At 37.1% G+C, this 26,068-nt stretch overlaps 1 protein-coding gene across 2 annotated transcripts in view; it reads right to left on the reverse strand.

Annotated features, from left to right (window-relative positions):
- LOC118699114 (transducin-like enhancer protein 1) overlaps positions 1-26,068 on the reverse strand; it is an 81,837-nt gene that overhangs the window by 10,616 nt on the left and 45,153 nt on the right. For both annotated transcript variants that reach the window (XM_036402840.2, XM_036402839.2), the window contains exons 9-19: positions 20,425-20,541; positions 17,771-17,824; positions 16,026-16,178; positions 15,033-15,177; positions 14,145-14,335; positions 12,640-12,716; positions 4,655-4,904; positions 3,043-3,290; positions 1,181-1,328; positions 631-781; positions 132-208 (exon numbers count right to left, since the gene is read on the reverse strand). In XM_036402840.2, coding sequence (XP_036258733.1) covers positions 132-208; positions 631-781; positions 1,181-1,328; positions 3,043-3,290; positions 4,655-4,904; positions 12,640-12,716; positions 14,145-14,335; positions 15,033-15,177; positions 16,026-16,178; positions 17,771-17,824; positions 20,425-20,541 — 1,611 coding nt within the window. The remainder of the gene's footprint in view (positions 1-131; positions 209-630; positions 782-1,180; positions 1,329-3,042; positions 3,291-4,654; positions 4,905-12,639; positions 12,717-14,144; positions 14,336-15,032; positions 15,178-16,025; positions 16,179-17,770; positions 17,825-20,424; positions 20,542-26,068) is intronic.

Genomic DNA, 26,068 nt, shown 5'->3' on the forward strand with positions numbered 1-26,068 from the left:
TATTCCATCATCTCATTTTAGGTAGATCACATATGTGAAGATAATTGAATCCATTCCTAGAACTCTGCGTGTTTTTTTGTTTGGTTTTTTTTTTTTTTTTTTTTTTTTATTAAAAGCAACATCATCCTCACCTGGAAGATACTGGCTCCATATGGAGTTCTCCATGCATTAAGAAGGTTATCTTTCCCAGTACTCACAAACCATTTACCTAAAATATAAACCAGAAGGATTACAGAAACATGAAAGAGCCATGTGACAAATTTTAGGTTTTCAATTCACATCAATGAAATCTGTTAACTAACTGCCCTTATAAAAGCTCTTACTACAAATCAACGCAGTACTTTCGGTTACAATCAGTGTGGATGCTCAGCACGTTTGCAGTGTGTTACATACTAGGAAATCCCTAAACTTCACAACAGAAATAGCTTTTTACACATGAATCAATCCTCACAGCAGCCTCTAGACAAACAGATGGCTGTTTGTAGATAAGTGCATTTGAATTCATAGAGCAGAGCTATTTATGCATTACTTAAGAAACTGAGATGTAATAGCTAATGACTATGAAATAACTAATCAGCAAAACATGAATTAAGTGCCCTGACCTCCAGTTCTATGTTCAGGGCAACTTACCACAGTAAGCAAACTTGAGTGACAATACACAGCTCTCATGAAGGTGCAGTTGATACTTGTCTGGTTTATTTACATGTAGCACTTCGACATTGCTGCTCTCCATTCCCACAGCTAGCCATTCACCAGTAGGACAATAACCAAGGGAAAATATCTGAAAATTATATCATATTTACACCTTTTAATTATTTTCCTAGGGATAATTTTTTCTGCAGTTAAAATTATGTGGGAAAGGGGGGTGGGGAAGAGAGAGTGAGAGAGATAAGGTTAAATTTACATAGTTCAATATCAAAACTGCAGTTCAGAATTCAAGTAACTAAATAACCCGTTTTTACATATTAACTTAGAAAAATAGGAAAAGAGTAGTGTCAGTCTATCATTTTCTTCTGTAATCTAAGCACATAAAAAAGCTTCAAAATATTGAAGTTGAGTGCAGCCAAAAAGGAAGCGAGGGAGCAATCTGCTAGTTCTACTGGGCTCAGTCTTACCTTTGATCCTATGGGTTTCCTTCCCACCCCACGTATTGCCACAAGCTGTAGGAAAATCCAGTTACCTGTGATGTGAAGTCGTGCTGTTGTAGCTGTCTCCCTTCTCGCAAGTCCCAGGATCTGACAGTGTTATCCAAACCCCCTGTCCAGAGCTTGGTACCATCATTAGAAATGTCAATACAGCTGGCTCCATCTGTGTGGCCCTGGAATTGCCTGATAAAACAAACCAGATTGAATAATGATTTCCTGCCAGAGCTCAAGGTAAACACTGTTGTGGTGTTAGTTTTGGACTCTGTACATGTGTTATCTGTTCTGTGTCTGATGATGAGCAAGAAACAGCCTCTCACTGAGCATTAAATACCAGTATTAAAAAAAACATTTTCCATGTGCTAGAGAAATTATCTGCATCATAACTAGCTGAATAAAGTAAAATATTTCCTATCAGGTTTTGAAAAAAGAAAACACAACAACAAAACCCCCAAAAAGCCCATACCCACTTGTAAGAATATTAAAGTCCAGTAACTACAGTTAAAAACCATTTAGGATAACTCAGATAAAATTGAAGCAGTCAGACAATTAAACCTCCAATTTCAGAAAACAGCTTCTGTATTTTTCTTTGGCTGCAAGTCAAGAAGATAAATAACAAGCAGATATACTAATAGAAAGGGATCCAGATAGAGATTCAGATAGTTAAACACAAGCATTGCTGAGTCACAAAGTTGCATTCTCTGTGGCAGGAGATTAAAAAAATCTAAATGGAGCAGTTTTATAACCTTCTCATTAGCAAATCTCAGCTTTCAGCAACCAGAAGGTCATCTCAACTTTTTCTTAATCCTTTGGCAAAAGCATTCTGAAGCTCCTGCATTTTTCATCAGCAATTAGCTTTAGCAAAGTCCTGTGCCTCAGTGTGAAAGGTGGAGGGCGGGTGGGGAAAAGACAACTAGCTTGTGAAGGAAGGGTATGAATCACCAAGAGCTGCCACAGAAAGGTCACACGGCATGTTTTGTTTAGTAGCTCTGGTCTCAAAATTCCATGTGCTATCAACCAGCAAGATCAGCGTGCAAGTGGTGGGAACACATACAGCAAACATTTAAAAAGCAAGACATTCACAGATGTGTATAGATGTTGCACAGTGCAACGTTACAGGCACTAAGCATGCACATGATAAAGTGAAAACTTTATGTAACTAAAATTGTATTCATTGACCTAAAGTTCAACAGAAAGTAAAATTTACATGCACATTAACATGACTCTCTGTATGTAATTTTCAGCTAATTATGGATATACAGGAAGTTTAACTGAAACACAGCGGACTAAGCATATTCTTTAGTTTTTGTGTTCAGAGCTTTCAAGGTATCATGGCCTTTCCAAATTAGACTCACTCTTCTCAAAATATTGTAAGCCATCACTACTTTGATAAGCCTAAACTAAATTTATCTTATAATAAGCCCCTCTGCTTTCCTAAAGAACTGAGAGGATCCACCCTTTCAACCACTTTCGTAAGATTAATTTTACTACTTATCCTTGCTAAATAGGAATTGAAAATACTCTTTTTCTACTTAACATGGCTTAAGACAAAGGAAAAGAGCAAACCTCAAACCTTCCCTAGAAGGCATGTTCAGTCCATACCAGTAACAAACCAGCAAGAACGCTGCTTGTAGAAACCTGCAGACCAATCCCAAATAATAGAGACCTGCAGGAGCTTTTACATTGACTACAGCAGGTTATGGACAAACCCTAAAAGATATCTTCCGAGACTAGGCTGAAACTACCAAAACTAGTTTCTGCCTGACTTGGGTGTAAACCACTCCCCTGAATAAGAGACACTATTTACTTTGCTGTTATAAACTCTATTCAGGGAGATAAATACTTATGTAGCTGTCCAAAGAGTAACTTCTATTAAAATTTTCTGTAAACAACAACTCACCTGACCAATGTCTGGTTATGCAGATCCCACACTGCAATGTTCCCATCACTGCAGCAGGAAAAGCACACCTTGGAGTCAGGGCTGATAGCCAGAGCATAGCAGGCAGGTGCTGAGGATGTCAGCTCTGCTTTTATACGAGGAGTTGGAGCTGCCAGGTCCCATATGGATAATGTGCTGGCTTCCCCGCCAACGATGAGGGTGCATCCATCGGGCAGCAATTTACAGGAGCGGATGTAGTTATCTCTGTTCTGTACAACACAAATCACCTCAGTTATGTGCCTGCCAGTAATGACCACTAATATAATTCTGACTGCATCAAAGTTTCAAGCAGTGTGGTACTTTTTCCATTACCAAAGCACTGAAGAGGAGCCAGCAGATCTTAAAAGGTTGGAAACACCTACTTCTCATCACTAATTAGAAACTGCAGCTGCAGAAATTAAAACTGCAGACTCCTGTTGCCACAGTCTACTCTCTTTCAAACGTGACAAATGGCAAGTTTTCTATCTCATTACGCAAAAATAGAGCCAAAGTAAGCTTGCTTTTCTGCAAATGTACTCCATCAGTGAAGGTACCAACAATAGAAATATTAAAGCAAATGACCTTTCATCTGGCATTTAACAGCCCTATATGAAAATGTCGTTCTAGTCTCATGCGCTTCAGGTTTTTGAATTTTTCTTTCAAATACTATTTTTCATTCACAGTATTAAAGTTGAAAGATTAAGGATTCCTGTATTGGTCCTGTATTTATGTTGGTCCTTTGTTGTTCAACATTATTCTTATTGTACATATTGATCTCTCCTTCATGATGTTATTGTTAATTTGAGAGGTACTGTGGGGGAGTTAGTGACAGAAGACCTTTCTACCTTTCCTTATTACAGCCTTGCTTGACTGGCAACAGTTTTTTTACAAAATTGATGATAAAGATCTGTAACTCAAGACAGAAAAAAACACTGCAAGAATTAGTTAACAGAATTCCTACTATGATATATTGTTTTAATTTGCAGCAAAGGAGCAGGAAGTAGGGAAGTGAAAATGTTGACTTAATCAGTCATTACTGCTTCCCGACTTAAATGAAGGCTCTTCATCCAGACAGATATACATGCCACAGAACAGAATACCTATTCAACTTCACTATTACTACTCAGCAATTACAAAATGATAGCAGTAAAGAAAGGATAAAAGGTAAAAAACCCCACCACATTTAATTAGATCTACACTGAAGCTAGAATTTTCATTCACAATACATATTGCTGTGCTTGACAACATTGTCTTCTCAGTTAACACTGCACAGACCTCGATGCTGCTTCTAGTGAGAAGCATCTCTTATTGAGCCATTACTTTTTTTGAGTTACCTTTTCAGCTACCTATACTATTGCACCCAGTCCTTTTTGTACCCTGCACATGTGAAAATAACCATGCTATATATATATAACTAGTGGATCATGAACAAAAATCATAGCAAAACTTTAAGTGACCTTTGGTACTGTGTCACATTATTCCAGTATGTAGCTGCTGCCATCTTACAGAAATGAGGTTTTTGCTCCTTGCGTGCGCTTTTTTTTTGAGTCTCTGAGGAGAAGCTACCCTTGTGCATAAATTCCTGTTCACCTACCAGGCAGTCCAGCTGAGAGACAGGGCTCTTGTTGCCAGGCTGACTGATGTCCCAAACCTTGACACACCCCTTCCCACCCGTGTACACGTGTCTCGTGGGGTTGCTGATGGTAACTGCACACACAACTTCCCCGTGGTTCAGGGTGTTGATCTGACGGGCATGGCGAGGGATTCCTGGACCGATGAGGGCATCAGGAGGGAAAGGAACTGGCTGCATCTGACCATCTGCAGTAACGTGAAAGGAGTAGGCTCTTTTGGGGAAGGGAAAGAGAGAAGACAAAACAATTTTAAAAATCAGCCATTACAGAACTACAATGCAAGAAAAACACAGTATTTTTAATTTTAGTTCTTTGCCAATCATCTCGCAAAAATCAGAGCTACAGTGCCAAGTAATGCAGGCAGGTGAAACCTCAGATGGAGACAAAGATTCACAATAGAAATTTTCAGCTTGACTCAGCTGAAATATTTGTGTAATGGGAAAACAGGGTAAATTCCACCCTTAACTCTACAGACCAAGGTCATGGTTGCTATCCCTCAGCCACTTGGATAATAATCTAAAGACCTTTCAGCCCCTGGTTTCTAGCTAGCAGTTGCAAGTCTCATCACCACAAATACTACAGCAGCAGGCAGTAGTACCAGGCAGTACTCATCCTTCCATGAGGCTTGCACCTGTTGCCTTGTGGTACCACAAGACCAAGTTTTGCTTGATTCCTGCACCTCATTTGTAACATCACCACTGCCTGTGCTCATATACCCCTCTTTCCAGCTGGTAAGTAGTGCTTTAGAAAATAGAAACACTGAAAATAGAAACACAGAGTGGTTGCACACAGATTTCATCAGAAAGCTGGTATCATCTTCTCATAATTATGTTTTCTTGAATACGTACATTGAAAAACCTGAAAGGCTCAGTTTTCCAGATACTTTTGGCACTTCAGAAATACCTTTTATTTGTAGTCATTGCATGATTTCCAGTTTGTGAGGGTTGAGGACGTGACATTCTAGCACTGAATAAAAACACTCCTCAGGGAAAGTACATGAAATTATTTTTTCATGGTCACTGAAACGTAAGTCAGCTCTGCTCAAGGGCAAGGACACAAATCCCAAGTAATAAAGGTTTCACGTGCAGGGGGGGGTTTCTTTGTTTGCTTATTTTAACTACTAATGAAAATGCTACTGTAAAAGTCTGGCTTTTGCTGTACTAGTTAGTTCCTTTTCTGTTACTTTGATTGTAAGTGCATCTATAATGCATGCTTTTGATGCTGTTGTTACATCAACAACATCCTTCAAGAGGCCGAAGTGGATAAAAAACACTGAGAGATGAGTACTTTTTTTTTTGTTTTTCCACTAATAAGATGCCATCTCCCTACTGAAACATTTATTTTTCTAATATATTCTTTTGTTTAGAACTTCCTTTTATTTTCCAAATCTTCTTTCTTCCTCGGAAATCTTCAATCACTGTAATTCAACTATTAATACTCCATCCATCTTCCAAGAACCCAACAATAGATATTTCTATTAAATATTCTCTCTTGAATAATAAGCTAGTATTTTCAAGGTATTTTATTACATGTTCCCAAGTATCACATAGTTTGAAATGAAGGATCAAGGAAGAGGCCTGGTTCTCGAACAGACATCACAAAGCAACTGAATCTGCTCTGCTCCTGGGCATAAGATATTCCTTTGAAAAACCATGAGGAGAGATGAAGGAACTCGATAGCTCTTTCATACAGAAACTAAGACTGGAAACAGTCAATCTATGCAATATCCCAGTCTTTTCTTAAGTGAAGGGCAAAGAATGGTTAACAGTAACTGCTCTTTAACAGAGGAGAAATGAGTAGTACATATGTATGCAATTCCTGTACTCATTCATGTTTCATGGTTGGGCATATAAGCAGAAAGCTTACTAAGAGAGTACACAGAAATAGAGAACGGGCAAGTGCAAAAGATGACATCTTTTTTTGGCACAGAAATGACAGGAATGGGAAATGTAAGGTAAGACAGGAAGTGCAATGTTCACTCCCTTACATGTACACAAAGCGTACAGTATATCGAATGCATTTTGTCCCATAGGAACCTTTTTGTCTTTTTCTATGAAGAATTACAGTAATTATAAAGGCTTAACTGGAGACCCATTCCTTTCTGCAAAGAAGAAGAGAGACAAGATTGCAGGTAGGTCCTACAATAGGTCCTACAAATCCCTCCTTTGAATCCCAAAGTAGGTATTCACTAAACAGATCAGACACGGGACAGGAGAGAAAGCAGAACAGGAGTGGCAACAAGGCTGCTTGAGGCTGAACTGTGCAGGTTCATCTACAGAATCCAACAAAAGAGTCACAGCATTAAAACACTGAAAAGCTTTACCCTATCCTGGGCTCCAGATCAAAGTCAGTTGCAGAGTATTTATTAGCAGTAAGAGTACACAGAACCATATAACTTTGAAGTTTTAGCCCACCCTTGCTTTTATCATGGACTGAAGCAAAACAATTAAGCACGTATTAGGCAATTTTTTCCAGCATGTCCAAGATTAATAATCTACTTGTCCATGACTTTTTTTTTTTTTTTTAATTTGAAGGTTACAGCTTAAATGTTCTGTTCAATTCAAAATACCTAAATAGTGTTTTGAAATGCTTAGGTGCACACACAGAGCTCCTCAGTTCTTGCTGAGATGGTGTGTGAGGAAGACAATAGAAACATTTTTCAAGTACTTCCTGTTTACTGTAGAACTGTAGTGATTCTTATGCTTTGAAACATCAGAGGCCTACCTACTGTATTTTTTAATCATGTAGAATTTTACCACTATGTCTATTTTTAAAGAGGGGCTATACTAATCATAGAAGCAGTCCCTCTTTTTTAGCATTTGCTTAGTTTGATGGCCTAACAACCAGACCATTCCTTACAAGCCAAGACAGCTTTTTCTACTGTGCAACTTATCTGCAATCCACTGTAGAAAGAAATGGCTACACTTTGCCAAATTCCTCTGCCAAGACAAGCACAAAAAACAGTAAATGTTCCTGTTTGCTTTGAAATACGTCGCATGTAATGCTGACATCACCACTGCCAGCATACTTATGGTATGGTAGTCTAGTGACTCATCTCTGCTAGGTATTATGGTATAACTTTTGTTACACAATACCTTTTAACCTTGAAAAGGCTTGCATGGTTTGCCAGACTGACACTCCAGACACTCCTGGACAAGGAAAAGTGTCTGTCTCCAGAAGAACACAGGACTGGAGACAGCAGGAGTGCAAATGATTATTTGCAGCTCAAACACTGCAGTCTTTGGCTTCCTCTTCATCATGAAAGAGATCCTGCTACTTCTGGGGAGGACTGTACTTACAGGTCCACACCTACCGAAGATTCAATTTTTAGTGTGCGAGACATATTCACAGGCCTCAATTCCCAAAAATTACAAGAATTTTCATTATCTAACCTCATAGGAGTCAGCAACTAGCAAAATCTGGCAAATTCTTGAGTTCCCTAAATCTCAGGACTTAACGGGCATGACTCAACCACCCAATTTCTTTTAGAACTGACCATGTAAGCCAGAAACTGCTGTTTAGTCTCAAGACTAGCACAGTTTTCTGTCTCACTCAGAGCATTCTGTCTGTATGAAAGATGGCTATCCTATCATTTATTCCATGATTATCCCTCTTTGGTCAAAGGAGAGTCCTTCCTTGTGCTGGGCTAACAACAAACAAAGAAAATTATGTTCTAAAAATGCAATTAAAATATGCAATATAAAAATAAACTAAGTACATATCAACTAATACATATTAACAGAATATTACGACAAGAACAATTATAGGACAAACATCTGTGCCTTTTGCTTCGAAGAGTTCTGAGAAATAGTATACTTATATTATTTCTGAATAATGGAAATAGTCTTCTGAATTACTGCATCCAGGGACTTCTCTCACGTGTGGCAAAGCAGTACTGAGAACCCTCAGAATTCCTATGCACAGCAACATGGTTAAGTGATACTAATACAAACCAGTTTCTCAGCTTAACTTTCAAATTTCCAAATAAGTATACAGCAAGTAAGTATCATCTGACATACTGAGGAGAGTTCAGGATAATTAATTCACTACCCAAGAATATAGGAAATTAACTAAACCACCTGCCGGCTACTCTAAGTATTCAGATTGATGTACAAATGCACACAATTCCTGCCTACTAAAGTAAGGTCTTTAAAAAAACCCTCAAAAACTTCCACTTCATCCGTTCAATTCAAGCAGACTTCTTTTACTAGCAGAACAGTACCCCCCACAGCAAAACACAAAGGCAAAAAGTTCCTTCCATTCACAACTGCATTTTCCTTTCAGCTTTTCTTTGTACTCCAGCTCATTTTTAATTGTAGTTATTACAAAAAAACATGAATATCTGAGTGTGTTGTTTCATCATATAGAACAAAATGCCAAGAAACAAGGATAGACATGTTTGTACAGAAATGACTGAATTTTCATCTTCAAACGTCACCAAATGATTCTATTTAGAGATAAATGGCAGGGATGCACACAGCCCTTAATCTCCTATAATACAGTAAAATTAGCCGTCCTTTACAATATCCGTCATGGTACATTCACTGTAAAAGTATGAAGATCTGAAGAACAGAACAGAACTGAAATCATGCAATTCCAAAAGAGTATAGTATACCTCTCCACAAACACAGTGAAAAGTCAACTTATAAGTAGAAGGAGGAAGATTTAACATTTACCATGTAAAGTTTTCCTTTGCTACTAAAATTAGAAACATATATTTTCAGCTGCTTTCACTGCCCGGGAAAACATGCTGAGAAATACATTTGTTCTCAATACTAACATTAATTCAGAATTTTATACACCAAGGAAGCAGTACTGTGGACATAAATCTGACCACGAATCTTGAAACTCTGTATTTAGTCCAAAATCCAGCTATTAGAAGGCATGGTTCACATAGACCAGAAATCCATAAGAATGTTATTTCAGCAGCTATAGAATACTAAAAGCCTAGTATTTGTTAGAAAGACTATGCAAAGCAAAAAAAAAAAAAAAAAACAAAACAAAAAAAACTTACAGTCCAGGGCAAATTTAAAAGCATCAAAACAAAAGCATTCAGGACTTGGACACCACACGTTCATGTCCAAGTGGGTTTTTAACAGGCTACACATTTTTCTAACAAGAAGGTCATTAACAGACCTCAGAATATACAAGACTTAAAAAAACCTGGGTGCTATCAGAAGTGTCTGTCCTTTAGAAAGAAGGGAACACAATTTTCTCTTGGGTGAAAAAACAGTATAATCATCACCATTGATAAAAAATGTGCAGCCTAAAGCATACACATGAGTGGGGATTCAATAGTTCAATTCAAAAATTCTCTGTAGCACTTGCAACAAGACTCACTATAACTTCATATCTAATAAAAAAAATCCAATGTGTCAGCATATTGGCAATCAAGAAAAAGGCTGACTTTGAAAATAAACAAAGCATACTCCACCAGTTTGCATGATTATATCTGCTCTCTACAGAAACTACAGGAGAAAAACCTGAAGTAGGTGAGATACTTGCAAATGCTGCAGGTAGCAGACAGCATCTAGGCAATCAAGACTAGAACATGAGATTGTTTTATAGCTGTCAATGGAAAGACAATTCCACAAGTTTATAGAAATTTTAGACTTGCTTCACTAAGATAAGCAAAGAAGTAATTTTAGAAGAAATGTACAAGTAACATGACCACAAAAACCCCCAAACATTGCAGAACACATTAAATGAAGTTGTGACTAGGGAGTATGTATCAAAGTAGGCAATATATGAAGCAGTGTGAATAAAGTGGTAAAAACATTAAAAAAACCCAAGCAACCCCCACAGTTTCCCCCCACTCCTGATTAATTCAGCTAAATTACCAGCATACAAAGTAGAGCAGTATACATAGTGTTTTGAAATGGAAGTGCAATGTTCACTCCCTTACATGTACACAAAGCACACAGTATATCAAATGTATTTTGTCCCATGGGAACCTTTTTGTCTTTTTCTATGAAGAATTACAGTAATGATAAAGGCTTAACTAGAAACATTGCAGAACATATTAAATGAAGTGGTGACTAGGGAGTATGTATCAAAGTAGGCAATATATGAAGCAGTGTGAATAAAGTGGTAAAAACATTAATGTTTTTAACATGCTGTCCTTGAACAGTGTAACAAGTAGAACTCAGCCACAGAAAACTTCTGTGAACAAAATTTCTGAACAAAAATAGGTTTCACTAGATTACAATATAAAATATTGCAAGGCAATGAAATATGTTATTGAAAGCTTATGAACACACTTGTTTAGAAGTAAAAACATAGAGCCACTCAATTATGTGATTTTCAAAAGCATTTAAGTATGCCAAATTGTATGACAGTCAGCAAGACTATGTCTGAGTTTTAAATACAAAGCCTGATCCTTACTGCATTAAATTTAAATACACCACATTTGATACACAACACCAACTCATTGAGCCCTCACTTCACTAATCTTGTCAACACACCACCAACTCTAAGTACAACCAAGATTTAACAGGTTTCTCACACTGTCAACAGATAGCTAAGCCTGTTCCCAGAAGCATGGTGGATAACCACAAAAACACATTCAGGATGGCTTTCCAAACTAAGTCTGCTGCTTCCCTATTGTTATAGGAAAAAATCAGAAGAAAACATACTTTTGTTTTGGCCTGTTATCTGGTATTCTGTCAAGGATGTTTGCAAGACTGACATTAGAAGGTATCACTAGTCCAAAATCAAAGCAAACAGAAATGCGTGAGTATATAATTTTTACCGCAGCCTGTCTGACAACTTAGCATCCTAAAAGTAATAGTTTCTAAATGTTTCCTGAAACTGCAAAAGGAAAAATTAAATATAGATTGGTAAATAGACATTATGAAACATGAACATCCTGCACAGAAAGTCCAATGTGTTAAATAAGTTTCAAAATTATGTAAGTAGCTAGGTAGAGAAAAACTACTCTAATTGCAAGCTCCTGTTGAATGAGAAGTCAGGACTGACTGCCAAGTGTGAACAAAGAACAGGTTCTAAAAGAGTGCTGAAAAAACTGTTAGGAGTTCTCTCTGCCTCATTCTCTCCAGAAAAACAGCTGAGTCAAATTTGCTCTTTTAGTACCTACATAGACTACTTGTTCAGAAATATGTAAACATTAATTGTGTATTTTCAGAGGTCATACATGCTCATGAGTCTACTGCACTGGTTAAGTTCAGGGCCAATGGTCTAGCAAAGCCAAATTACTGAAACATTTCATGTATGCTGCTGAACTTATTTTATTGAGACACTAATAAGTCACAGCATCACAGAACCATTTAATTTAATAACTGCTTCACCAATAACCAAAACTTTTAAATAAAAATTCTTATTGTGGAACCTCTTCTACATCTATGCACCACCTGCTCCACAACTGCTTCATCATCCTTTTGCTCTCCAGCTGCACTCACACAAAAGTTCTAAATAGCTTGCTCCATTATGCAAAGTGTGTGTAATCTGTTGCTAAAGTAACTGCTCCAGATACCTCCTGTCATCAGTTGCAGACTCCCATGCCTGATAAAACAAGTGCCAGACAAGGAGTCTGCAAGTTTGCAATACACATTTATCCTGATGTAGTGCAAATTTTAGTTTCAACATATTTTTATCTAACACATTTTACCACTATTTACCATTTAGTTTGTCATCCCCTTAACTTCCCCCAGAAAGAATGAAATTAAAAAAAACTTAACATATACCTTCAACAACTTGGAAATAAGTATATACATACCTGTTTTGGGTATAAATAAGTATATACATACCTGTTTTGGGGTATGACAACTACCATTTGAGAACTTTTATGCTGCAGGTTTTACCTAGAGAAGTCTAAAACATCCTCTTAAAAACAACCAGACACCATCCCCTTTGAAAACCCTGTTCACTGACAAATATAACATTCCCTCTAAATATTGCAGAAGTTACCAAAATGTTAAAAGTTACTTACGGTTTTCCCCCAGGAATCCCTGCTAGATTTGGAGGGATTCCAGGTACTCTCATGTGAGGAGGAGGATCAAACCCAACCTGACAACAAAAAGTGAATTAATCTTACACTTGGAATTTCTCATCCATTTCTCAGCAAGCCTCTTTTCTCCACTCCCAAGATACTATGCATTTAACCAAAAGGTGGCTTTTACCCACAGTATCAGATAACTGCATGACCCTCAACTGGGGGGCAAAACCCTGACCTTTTCCCTGAGCATTCTTTTGATAGAAGCACTCATACGAAAGCAGAAAATAATTTATCATGCATTCACACACTGAGCGTTACCCAGCAGTCCGGGTTAGCAGGGAGAGTCCTGTGTTAGCCCTGGAATCAGAGTCCATGTCAGCAACAAGCTATGCCAGTGCTTTTCACTCCTGAGAGAGCCAGCACGTACTCAGGCTGGCACAGTGTGGTGCTGGAAAGTAGCTCTGGGCCCCAGCTACAATCTCAATGCCTCCACAGCATTCTGTGTGGGCACAGCAGCTGAGAGATCTCTCAGACACATTGTGGGGTGCAAACAAGCTCATCCACAGCTTAAAAAAAAACAACATTCTCTTTATATACTGCAATTTCACTGAATTTTTATATCTTGACTATGTTTATCAAATAATCCAAGCAGAAAAAGTTGACCAAAAAGACTTAGTTTTTCTTCTGAACATTATACTCAAATAAACATTGTTATTGCTTTAAAATGAGGGTGTAAACTATTTAGAATTTGTACATTTTCACACAAAAGCCCTGTTTACCAGTTTGAAAAAAATGGTCATAGAAACAGTAATGAGAAGTTGACAAGCATAAATCCAACTTTGCAAATTTACAAGTAGGTAAGTTTAGGCAACTTTCTGCATAGACAAAGCTCATGTTTACAGAGTCAGGACCCTAGGTTATTCTGTGTGACAGCCACCATAACTAGCTACCAGGTTCCATTTACTTACTACACCCACAACTGCAACTATTCTAAACACACCTGATCTCAGAGCTCCAAAATAGGTACTGACCAATTTCTCAGGTTGATTTCCACAAAAAAACCCAAAAAACAGGTACAGAGACCCAGATAAAAAAAACTTTTACATGCTTCAAGATTAATGTGTTATGTCTATATGGAATACAAATGTGGTTCAGCAACCAAAAAGCAGATGTTCCCAGCTACAGTGAAATACTTTGTGTGTACCAAAACTCCTTTTCCATTTACAGCAGCACAAAATAATTTTTCGGTCTTTATTCATCAGTTAAAGCCCTGATGAAGGTGAAGGACAAAGAAAACATACATTAATACACTGAAATTCTTTGTTTTCAAGGTGCAAATTTGTTTCTTCAGCCACACAGCAAAGTGAAGCATGCAGTGAAGCTGTCAAGCCTCTGGCACTGTTATGAGTTGGGAATTCTGCAGTGCTAAATGAAGCATGCATCTTTTCTTAGTGAACCACAACTCACAGGACTGAGATTGCATGCAACGTATGGCCTACCATAGGAGATCTTCCATAGGCAACCACGGCAGCTGCAGCAGCAGCAGCACTCATCTGGGGTGACATATTGTGCAGACTGGCATAGGCTGCCCCTGGACTGGTTAACTCTCCATTCATGCCAGCGTGAGGTACCATTCCAAATGGAGCAGGGTATGGTCCTGGTACTGCCAATGGTGTCCGCAAACCTGCAGCTACAGAATCATGAAATTAAGTGGGTTTATTTATGTATTCCTGCATACAGGAAAGAAGCTCCTTTTTTTTCTCCCCTAAAATACTTTACCTTCCTCCCTCACATGCTGTCAAGAAACATTGCCATAATTTGTCAGTACCACCAGCTCTTTTCAGTGTAAATAAGATCTACTGAAGTCTGAACTTGTTGATTACTTCTAGCAATCTCTTCTAGCATTACCTATTTCCATTTCTGTAATATTCCCCTGTTTACATTAATCTCTTCTTTGCCAAATTAAGCAGTAAAGCTGACAGACATGGTTTACACAGCTCATGTCTGAAGCAACTGTGTGTACCAGCCTGAATAACAAAAGTAAACTTCCCCCGGCATTTGTCAAGCTGTGCACTGCAGCAAATATTAGTAGATTCAGACAAAGACTGTAGAAGAGATTGCATGCAGAATAAGTACCAGAAACTTCTGAGAAGTCTTTTTATATTACATTCAGTCTCTGGATTATTTGCAAAAAAAGATAAAGACAAAAGTAAACAAAGAAGACTAAGAGACAGAAAGATATTCAAACTCCTGATAATCCAAACATCTGCTTCTCATCAAGCCCTCTCTTGATATCAAGAACAAAGCAATATATTTAGTTAGCAGTCACATGTGTAAAAAAAAGATTAATTCTGGAACCATAAAAAACCATGAGGTAATGCATTTACCAGCTTGGTTAACCAGAGGGTCCATTGTTGGAGGTTTGCCAAGGCCTGGACGGAGTCCTGGAGTTGCACTAGTGCCTGGGGTTGGCACATCACCTCGAGGAGTTGGTGTGCTGGATTTCAGAACAGGCGTGCTGGCTTTTTCATGCTGGTATCATTAAACAAATTAAATGAGTATTATTTTTAATCCAAGCCATATTATACAATTTATCACAACAGCAGCTGGGATGCTGGGCACCTACTACCTAGTCCCTCAGCCAATTTTCATAAATCCACACAATGCTGACAACATTAACTCGTGAGAGAGAAATGTTGACCTTTTTGATTGCTGCCAAAATTAAAATAAGAAACGTAGAAAGTTATTTTCCCTCTTCTACTGAGATATAAAAAGGAATGCCTGAGCTAATTTTTTTCTTCAGGAAAATACAGTATGCATTACCAAACCACTTTAGTTTGAAATCATTAATATCTCAATTATTATTTGACACAGAAAATCTAACTGCAAAAACCAAAATACCACCATAGTTGAGAGTATAAAAAAAAAAAAAACAAACATGACACAGAGAATCAGATCAAATTATTAGGGATACTACAAGAAAAAGTCTCCAAGGAATAACAGCCTATTTAGAAGAGTTTAACAAAAAAGCCTGAAGAATTCTTAGTGATTTTTACATGCCATGGTGGTTTTACGTGCCATGTAAAACCATAAGTTATTGCTTTCAAAAAAACCACCAAACCAATTCTTAAGCAACTCTTGCTTCTTGCAATAAATTTGCAACTCATTTGACAGAAATGTAGGAAATAGAAGAAATCAAAACAAGGCAGAAAACACTGCTGAGGAAGAAAGCTCAATAATACTTTAAAGATCGGGAAAAACAGAAGGCAATTGCAGCCTTAAATGTTTAATGAGGGGTAATTTGTGCCACAAGTAGTTGCAGAAAAGTGGAGAGTCAGATTTTACAAGAAAGACTAGCTGTACCACTGACTGCTACCTACCAGACCCATTTCCTTGGATTTGAGGGAAGTGGAACTTCCTGAAGAAGCTGTAGATGCTGGGCTGCTGGAGGCATCCTTCTTCAGTAGGCGGGCTTTATCGATACCGTTTTCACGTGGTGAATGAGTGGGACTTGCCCTTGGGGAAGAAGGATCCTAGAAACAATGGGAAGGGAAGAACAGCACAGTACTGTGTCATAAACTGGTACACAAACACCACTAAAGAGTCTATGGGAGAAAAAAAAACAAAAAAACTCCACCAAACTAGAAGAATTTAAACAGTAAGTGCAAATGACAAGACGTTTTGTTATCTTTGTAGAAAAAAAACTGAAATCCCTTCATCAACCTAGAGAAGTACATGAAGTCATATTATAAGCAATCTGTTTTTATTGTATGCTACATGTAATCATAAATTGTTTTCAAGCACAGAGCTTGCAAAGCGTACCTATGAACAAACTAAAGCAAGTGCAGCAAATGTGGTAAGAGTAAGGAAGACCAACATGAACTGCAGTAACTTGACACAGGTTTTATCATGTAGTTCTCCATGCTCTGCTAGTTGCAATAAACATTTCAAAAATCTCTTAGAGGTGATAAAGACCTTGCTTATCTCTACCTTCAGAAGAAGAGGCAGACTCATGCCTTCACAGATTTTCACAGAGTATTTTGAGTTGGAAGAGACCCACAAGGATCATTGAGTCCAGCTCTTAAGTGGAATGGCTCATACAAGGATCTTTATATGCCATAATAGCTGCCACATTTTTGCTAAACACCATCTGTAATTGCCTTGCCACTTACATCAACAGAAAATCTGAAATCACCTCTCAGGTGATTATTTTTCTCTGTTCCAGAGGCACTCTCTGCATTTACTTAAACTTGAAATAGCCAGCCCCATGAGTTACAATGCTATCAGAGCTCTGCAGGTTCTCCACGCTCCTCTGGCTCATAAGAATAGCACCAGGGAGAAATCACACCTCACAAAAGGGCAATAAGTCTACTGACTGATTATTAAGCAGTTTCATTGTAAGCCAACCTTCTGAAAGGATTACTAAAATCACTAGTTGGACACCCCTTTTTCTACTTGGCTGACATTGTTTGGGCACCTTGGGCTACTGAGGGCACTTCTCTCCCTACCAGCTTCTCTCAGTTTCATAGACCTGAAGAACCTCACTACCATATTCAGGCTTCCTAAATCTGTGTGTTATATGAAATAAAAGATGAAGAAAAGGGAGCACCCAGCCCTTTACCTTGATGCCATTACCAAATCTCAGCCCTAGATTAAAAAAAAGCGTCTATAATCTTGTAAAATAACTTCATTCTAGAAAAATGGCATTTCTGGAAAATGTCTTTAACATAGGAGATTAAAATACAAGCAATTTTTAAGGTAATCTTTTAAATAACAACCCTACTATGAAATACAACATTAGATAATGTCTTCCTTTTTCATTCAAAGACAGGAGTTTGAAAACCTCAGCCTTCCACATGCAGCTCACCACAACCCTCTACACTACAGGGCAGCTGTGAAGTGTCAGATTGTTAACTGCAGAGAGAATAGACCTGGACAAAGCAGCAGAAGAAAAAACTGAGAAGGCAACCAGATAAATCTCAGAGGAAGACATAGTACTAATAAAAAGGAGAAGTTGTGAATATTTCAACATATCCACAGAGGATTATTTTTCTTTTAACAACTAAATGTACTTTTCCTTTCAGCTTTGGGCAAACATCAAAACTACAAAAATGAAAAAAGTTACCTCATTGGATACATCTACAACCAAGTTATCGTCACTCTTGTCCCCATCACTGTCCTATTAAAAATAAATAAATATAGTGTTCATTTCAATTAGTACAATAAGAGTCCAGACAGAAACATTATGTATCTACTCAGACATTTTTTGTTTTTCCTAAACAAAAAACAAACAGCCTTTCATTAAGTTATTAGCAGTAGGGACAATAATTAAAAAAGAAACACAACACCTTATTTCTGCTATAATAGTAAAACCCAAGTAAGGTAGAACTAGTTGAAGAATGGGGATCTCATCATCAGTCAGCAAGATGGTCCAAAACCCCTCCTTTAATACCACCATAAAGAGTGTTATTACTCCTCCTAAAAGAGAAAGGTACTCTGTTCATACTCTAAACTTGTGTTAATTTAGAGAAAGTACTGTTTGTGCATGCCTGGAAAAACACAAAAAAAACCCCAGATCTCAGGAAAATAGAGCTTTTTGCCATGTTTGATGAATCATCTTCCTTAAAGTGATAGTACCATTTTCCCCCTTTTTTCAGAAAGGCAAGTTTTGAAATCAAATGTTCTGGGAAGAAAAAACTTCAGAAATTCAAAGGAATTTCAACATTTCTGCCCAAGAAAAGCAAAATACTTGGATGTTCCTAAACAGATATGTTCTACTGCAGCTTGTCAAACTGCATTTTGACTGTTTCACTTAGACTGATATTCACCTGAGCTGGTCTACTAATGATTGCTGTTACTGTAGTGCTTCCTGGTCCCTCTCTCCAACAGAGGCCAGGATGCCCCAGTAGACACATTCAGATACCGAGATCTAGTGATTTCCACAGCACCCTAGAGTGTTTCAGTCAGAAGGCAAGTCTTGACTCAAAATCAAACAAAGAAATGAAGCGAATGTCAAAACTTCAAATTTTTGTGGGAAGAAGTTTGACATTTCCAATAAAAGTACTTTTAGTTAAAAAGCTTCTACCCAAACAAACCAGACATACAAGATTGCTCAACTGTCCTCCATCTCTTGCTTTCAAAGTGTCTGAGCTTTCACACATAAAACTAAATACTTTCTCTCACTTCAGGCCACAATGCTTTAAAAAAACAAAACCAAGCCACCCAAAACCAACCAACCAACCAAAAGAAACACCCACAAAAACTGAACTGAAAAATGCTCCCTAATCAACAAGTAGTTTCAACACTTCCCTTCTGTTAACAGCTGAATCTTGCTCCAAGAAATAACATATGAGGGATATTAGGGATCCAAAAGCTACAGGTCCTATAACTCATTTATGTCCCTTTTGACAAAAGCAGTATTTCCTTGTCACTACAAGAGATTAATCTAAAATGAGCTCAAAATCAGCAGATCTGTATTTGCTTAATTGGTGGACCTTCAAAAAACACGTATCTTCAAGATTAGAATAAATCTGGAACTTTCCAATATCCTTGGATATTTTTTAACTTGATGCTGCCTTTAGCTGTAAAAATCCATTTCAAACGAACAGAGGGCAGAAACATTTAAAATGTGGATTAAAAACTGCTTCTACTGTGCAATAGCACCCTTCACATATCTTTATGGTAGAAACACAAGAAAAACAAGTAAGTTAAGCTTTTTTATATCAAGCATAGCTTAAGAATGCTTAGTCTCCAAATATTAAAAATGAAAAATGCCAATAGAGTATCAAACCCTTAAAGTTGAGGGAGTAAGATGGGGAAGTTTGCCAAACCCTTCTGTAATCAAAACATTGTTATTAGAAAGGAAATACAACTTGTAAAGCCATTAGCAGCACTAAAATATCTAATAGCTGCTCAAAGACATTATCCAAGTGGAGAGAAATTAAAATTGCCCTACCAAATACTGAGAAAATAAAATGGCACCTAATTTTCTCTTGGGTTTCAGTAACCAAGAACTAATTAGTGATCTGAATCACATAAACCAGACAATTTGCCACATTATTGCTGTATCAAAGTGAAGTATGTTCTAATAGATTTGAATTTTGCATTTCAGTACTCTCTCACACCAGTCCTAGTTTCTTAGGCCTGTTTAAGTACCATTCTGTGTTTTGGCTGAGAATTTAGACTTCAAGTCAAAAGCCTATGTGAACCTTCTGATGTTCACTCACATTGTTGCACTGAAGTGTCTCTTTAAAACCAAGCAACAAGCAAGCTAGTTAAAAATGCAGAACACAAAACTCTGAACTTTCAACATTTCCATTTGCTTTCTGCTGAAATTGCCTTATCAGCCAGAAGTAAAATTCAGTAAGTTGGTATAACTTGACAGCACATGCAATTTGTAATGGTAATTATAACTCAGCATGGTAATAACTACTTATCATTAAAATTTACCAACTCCTCTCAATAACAAAATTCTCCATTTCTTACAAACCTGAAGTTTCTAGTGGAGTCCAGAAAGAATGTCACTCAAACTCTGAAAAATGCCCCAGAGCATAGTGAATCCCAAACAGCTACTCCTATTGAGGACTATTACTTCACAATATCCTAAACTACTGAGTCACTACTCTTCCCAAGATTTGAATCTGTGCCTCTCTGGCACATATATTCATGTACTATTTAATCTATAGGAAAGTTGCCTTGGTCTTCACAGCTCTTTTTCTCCTCATACAAGCACAGTATGTGCAAGTAAATTAATCATTTCCTTGACACAGATTTGCTTACATAGTGGCTGGAATCCTTATCATCCACCTTTCTCTTTTTGATGTCATTGGCATATTCAGGGCCATTCCTGCGTTTATCTGTGCTTCGTAGACTGTCAGGGACCAACAGAGAATTACTCTGTAAAGACAAAAAACAAGGTCAATCAACGATTCCTTTTAGGATTCCTCCTTATATTCCTAAAAATTCAAATTGATGTGATAGAAGTTTTAGAAACATAGTACCCACTTAAGTCTTTTAATTCAATTTAATTCAAAACAGAGTCCTCCAGGCAAACATATACAGCTCCACACATTCTAAGAAGCTTGGCTTGTCATTGTTCAACTTATCAAAAGTTTAGTTCACTTGTCAGTCACCATCTATTTAACTAATTAATTCAACTGAATTTATTGTTTAGGAGAAGAAGAAGGCTTGCGGTTTATTCATGAGCAAGTAACAACAATTTTATTATATTTTTAATGTTCAGATTACATCTAATAAAAGAGATTTACTACACAAGATCAGTCACTTTTAGAACATCATAAATAGATGAGGCTTTGATACCTACACCTGCAGGTATGGACAGATAAACAGCAGCTTGCCTTTAATGCCTGAAATAACAACTATGCGCTGAATACGGTTATGCAGTAATCAATTGTTAGCTGGAGTTAACTCCAGTTTGATTCCTTCAACAAATGGATTGCAAACAAAGATCAAATATTTTTACTTCCAGCATAACATTCACTACTAGTGTGAAATTAAGGCTAAAGTGTTGCTTAATCAGACTTGATCTGAAAAACTGAGGCCAACACAGGCACACAAAAGACAAAAGCAAAGACTAATCTTTTCCTCAAACTACATAGACTGCTTTCATTCATGCTAAGTTATGCTAAGTACAAACTGTTGACCCAAAGAGCATTTTAGACATTTTTTAGTCACATGACAATTTGATATGCCTGTGATTCCCGATTCCCATCTCCATCTCAGTTCCAGCTAAAGCATTAAAATGTGTTACAATGAGTTCTTTTAAGTGCAGGATTAGCATATGCAAGAGGGCAATTTGTTCACTGATGTGTTAATGCTGTGAACAATACTGAATGGGTTGAGAAAAAAATCTCCTTTCACAAAGACCTGGTAAGCCTAGATCCTAAAAGCCAAGTACATGCTTAGATAAATAAATATAGGCTCACATAAATATATAAGTAAACAGGCGTTTACATCCATACACGTATCTCTCTCAAGAGAGAAGTCTAATACCAACATGAACTTCGGTGTAAGCCCTCAAAGGACATATTTAGATCTACCCAAGAGACAGAGATATTTACTTTAATATATCATCAACTTATACAAATAGCCAGTGAACTGTGCATTGAATAGCTTCCCCTCTAAAACTTGAAGACATCAAGATAGTTTTGCTCAGACACAAATGTTTAGCCCCAAGAAGAAGGACAAGGAAACAGGGTACATAAGGCAATCTGAATCGTCTTTTTCCTAATTCAGAAGCTGCACTTTAAAGCCAACTCTAAGCTCTTTTATTCATGACTATTCAAGCTAAACAAATGCCAAAGGGCTTACATAAAGCATATAGGAGGGTCTATTGAAATTCAGTATAAAGAAGCTCAAAATAATGTCTTTACCAAAATGTTTTGTGGCTAAAAGGTGGTCTTGTTGGATCATTGAACTAATTGCCTTGACAAATACATTCGGAATTTAACCCCTTATCTCCTCCCAGATGCACACTAACTCAGGGATTCACTAGTCTGAAAACCATTAAAACTAATTTTCAACATTTTAATGTTAAATCCATCATGCTTGTGGCAGTAGAAACATCTCAAGAAGCAGCAGAAACACCTTAAGAAGTAAAAACACCTTAAGAAGTTAAAATTTGACCAGAGGTATTTTCCTCTTAAGGAAGAAAGTCTTTTGGTTAAGAGATACTTTCCTTAATAAAAATAACAAAAATACCTATTTTTCTACTGAAGAATTTAGATTAAAACAATTAAAGCAAATGCAGTAAACAGAAAAAAGTCAGCTCCTCACTTTAATTTTAAAAAAATGTGTGAGTAGCAGAAAGGTGGCAAAGAGGCAACACTTGGAAAAAATTTAGCAAACCTGCCATTTGGAGTTACAGCTTGCAAAATGTGATAACCCATACGGATAACTACTATAGCTGATTTTCTTTTTTAATTTAGACTACCTAGACAATGCTGACAATATTTTATACTGTTTGTCTTGTAGAAATTCAAAATTGTGAAATATAACATAGGAAATCCCAGTTCCCACTGGGTCCTAAACACCAAACAAAGATTATTAGATTTGTTTTTTCTCCAAAAGACTGGTTTCTCACACTAACATACAATTATATCACAAGCTTATTCTGCAAAACATATCCCCTATGATCATAGTTACACCACTTTTCTATAACTTACATTAATTTAAACCACAGTTCTCTGTGATCAGAGCATCCATGATAGGAAGCTGTTGTAGAGCAGCTCATTTCCCAACAGCTACATCAGAAATTGCAAATAAGATTGTGCTCTTTTTATGGCAAAATTTATGAGTAAACTCAAAAATTAAAAATTCCTGCTTTTTTTCCCATAGAAGTTCAAGAAAGTTCTAACAACTTTGAGTAAAACCAGGTAAAGAAAAAACAGCTTGCTACTGTAAACTACCACTATAATTCAAACTACCAAATAGATAAGATTTCATTCAACAATGTGAAAATATGAATATTTTACAATAGTGTAAATAGTAAATCCAGAACACTGAAGAACAAATTAAAAAAATGAAAATACAGGAACTGGTAAAGAGATGATCATATATGCCTTGGGCTATTAATATCTCTTACCTTTGTAATGATAAGGTTCAGAGAACAGCGAGAACATACTAAAAGCCACCTTTCCTCATTTTAGCTCTGGTAGAGTTTATACTTGCTGTACGTCCACTGTCAAACAGGGCCAGCAGAAGGCAGCAGCAACAGCCTCACAACATTAGAGTTTCCTTATTTTCTCTTTTGAAGAGTGATCTGTTTAGTTCTCCTAACTAGTTGTCTACTAACTTAGTTGTCTACTAACAACTGAATTATTTTCAAAAGTGGGACAAGAATTTTTAATTTGGTTGTAATTTTTTAAAATAACTCTACAGAAATTTTCAGCTGGGATAGCTCTTCAATAATGATTCAGCTTATGCAAAAAGGACAATAATGTGTATATATATATACATATATATATATATATATATATATATATATATATATATATATATAAACACATGTAGTTTATATCCTAAAGAGAAACTGCATAGCATCAAATTTTATTTTGTCTTAATTTCAACAGATTAGATACATGACTGAGGATACTCCTTTCATACTTAAGAGTTCAGTTCATTAAGGATTACCAATGCAATATTTACAAATCATGAAGCTCAGATCAGAGGAAGTGGTCAAAATCAGTTTCATGTGTTTTCCTATCAGAATTACCAGATTGTATAAATGCTGTACAACAGGCAACTTGTGATCTGGAAGCAACTCTGCTGCCAGCAAAAGTTAAATACTGAAACCACCAGAAGGCAAATGTGAAACAAAAACCTAGTCCTGATGCACAGTAAGAATGTAGGTTCCCTACAAGGAATATAATGCACAGTATTCAAAGGCACCTCTTTGACTGCCACACTGCTCCCCACAGGAACCACTTCCCAACCTCAACTATGTGTGCCAGAGGTACAGGCAGAGAGTACCTCATTTATCCCATTACCCCACTTAAATACAGCACAGACAATTCATACAGAATAGCACATACAGAACTGACAAATGACTTCATGCTGATCATTACATCAATTAAATAACAGTATTTACATTACATCTGTGCACATGGTTCAACTGCACCTGATCCCAATTAAGATGTTCTCTAGTGCTGGGCTCCTCAGTCCTCTCGCTTCCCTTTTCCCCAAAGATGTGTGTGTGATGGCTTGCTCTGTGCCTGGCGATTCCCTGACTCACTGTACATCCATCAGCCATCACAGCCAGTTACCACAGCTAACAACTTGGCTTGCCTGCTGTGCTCACTAGAGCCTCTGTGTTTATTTTATTTAACCATGCATGGGACCTCTGCCCTGCCACTGCACCACACACAAGTGCTATCTACAGATATGCACAAATGGACAGGAACAGGTACAATTCCTTGCTGAGCAGGCAAAACAGGATCAAGTCTAACAACTACACCCAAAACGCCAATTGCTCCTTGTTAGGACTTACTGACAGGAATAGAGTAGATGCTGGAAGATGGACTTTAATATCCCCCAGACAGGCAAAAGAAGATTGCACTCAAAGCTATTCTGTTCCAGAATTATTAACTTCAATTTGTTCAATATGCTTACTGCAAACACGCATGTCAAAAACCCAAAAGCTGCCTTATGAAGTCAGTAAGTTTTTTGTCCAATTACTCCTGATGGAAAGCTACTTGACCTCTCCTTTTTTTCAAATACCATTTTAATTTATATTGAGTTCACAATCAGAAGACATTAACAAGGAATAAGTTGATTTCAGTATTTTCAAGCTATTGTTTGTCAAAATCAAGGTATCTATAAAAACTTTTACCAGACCATCTCAACCCCATTGCCCTTTGTCATCTACCTTATACTCCCTTCTATCAGCTACAAACTAAACTGCAACATAGCAACCCAGAGCTCTTATATATGAGCAATCTCTGGAGCCATTCTTTCTTCAAAAAGTCCAAGAAACATACTTGTGGTATGCTGATCAGTATGATAGACTTCCATATAACAACTTTTATGAATTTCTTTCCCCCATTAAAAGAATTAAAACACTAAACAAAACCAGCTTGCACATAATATCTTCAATAAAGGAGCACTCAGTTCTTCATGCCCGACTTCTCAAAGACTGGGAGATGAAGAATAGGATACAGAGCTCAGGGCACAGAATATTTTTCAACTGTAGGAAAAGAGCATTTGCTTTACAAAACAATAGCAATATTTACGCTTAACAATGAAGGCAAAAAAAAAATGTCTGGGAAAATTTATGAATATGTCCTAGGCCTTAGAAAATAAGCTCAGTATTTTTCATGAGGACAAAAGATAAATACCAACTAATGTAAATCCTAAGCACACAATGAAGTAAGATTTCACTGTCTGAAAATTACTACTGTTACAACAGAGTGCATCAAAACATTTGCATTTCTGTGCTGTCCAAACAGGATACTAGAATAGCGGGAAGACAAGTGATAAATGAAAACATGCAACGAGTTTGAAAACTGCTGCAAGCACGTTTCCTAAAGAAAAAATGTGGATATCGAAGTTCTTTTATATTGATATCTCCCAAAGCCTTCAGATTCAGCTGCAAAACTTGCTTCCTTTGTCTGGCTTCACTACCTGTAGCCAGAATTTGCCACATTAGAAGGGATGCCTGCATTTGCACAATAACACGACCCAGTTTGGGACAGTTAAGAGATAAATCAGCCAAAACCCACCAGCCATTACCCACCAAGGCACACAATTTAAACCTGACAACACAGTTTTAGCATTCATGTAGGAAGTATACTATTATTACTAACTTACATGTTACTCATTACACAAATGAGTGCAATTTACCAAAAAACTTTTCTTCATTTTACTTTCTGGAACTTGAGCTAATATATAAAATAAAAATGTCTTG

The sequence above is a fragment of the Molothrus ater genome, chromosome Z, assembly GCF_012460135.2.
Source record: "Molothrus ater isolate BHLD 08-10-18 breed brown headed cowbird chromosome Z, BPBGC_Mater_1.1, whole genome shotgun sequence".
NCBI classification, from domain to species: Eukaryota; Metazoa; Chordata; class Aves; order Passeriformes; family Icteridae; genus Molothrus; species Molothrus ater.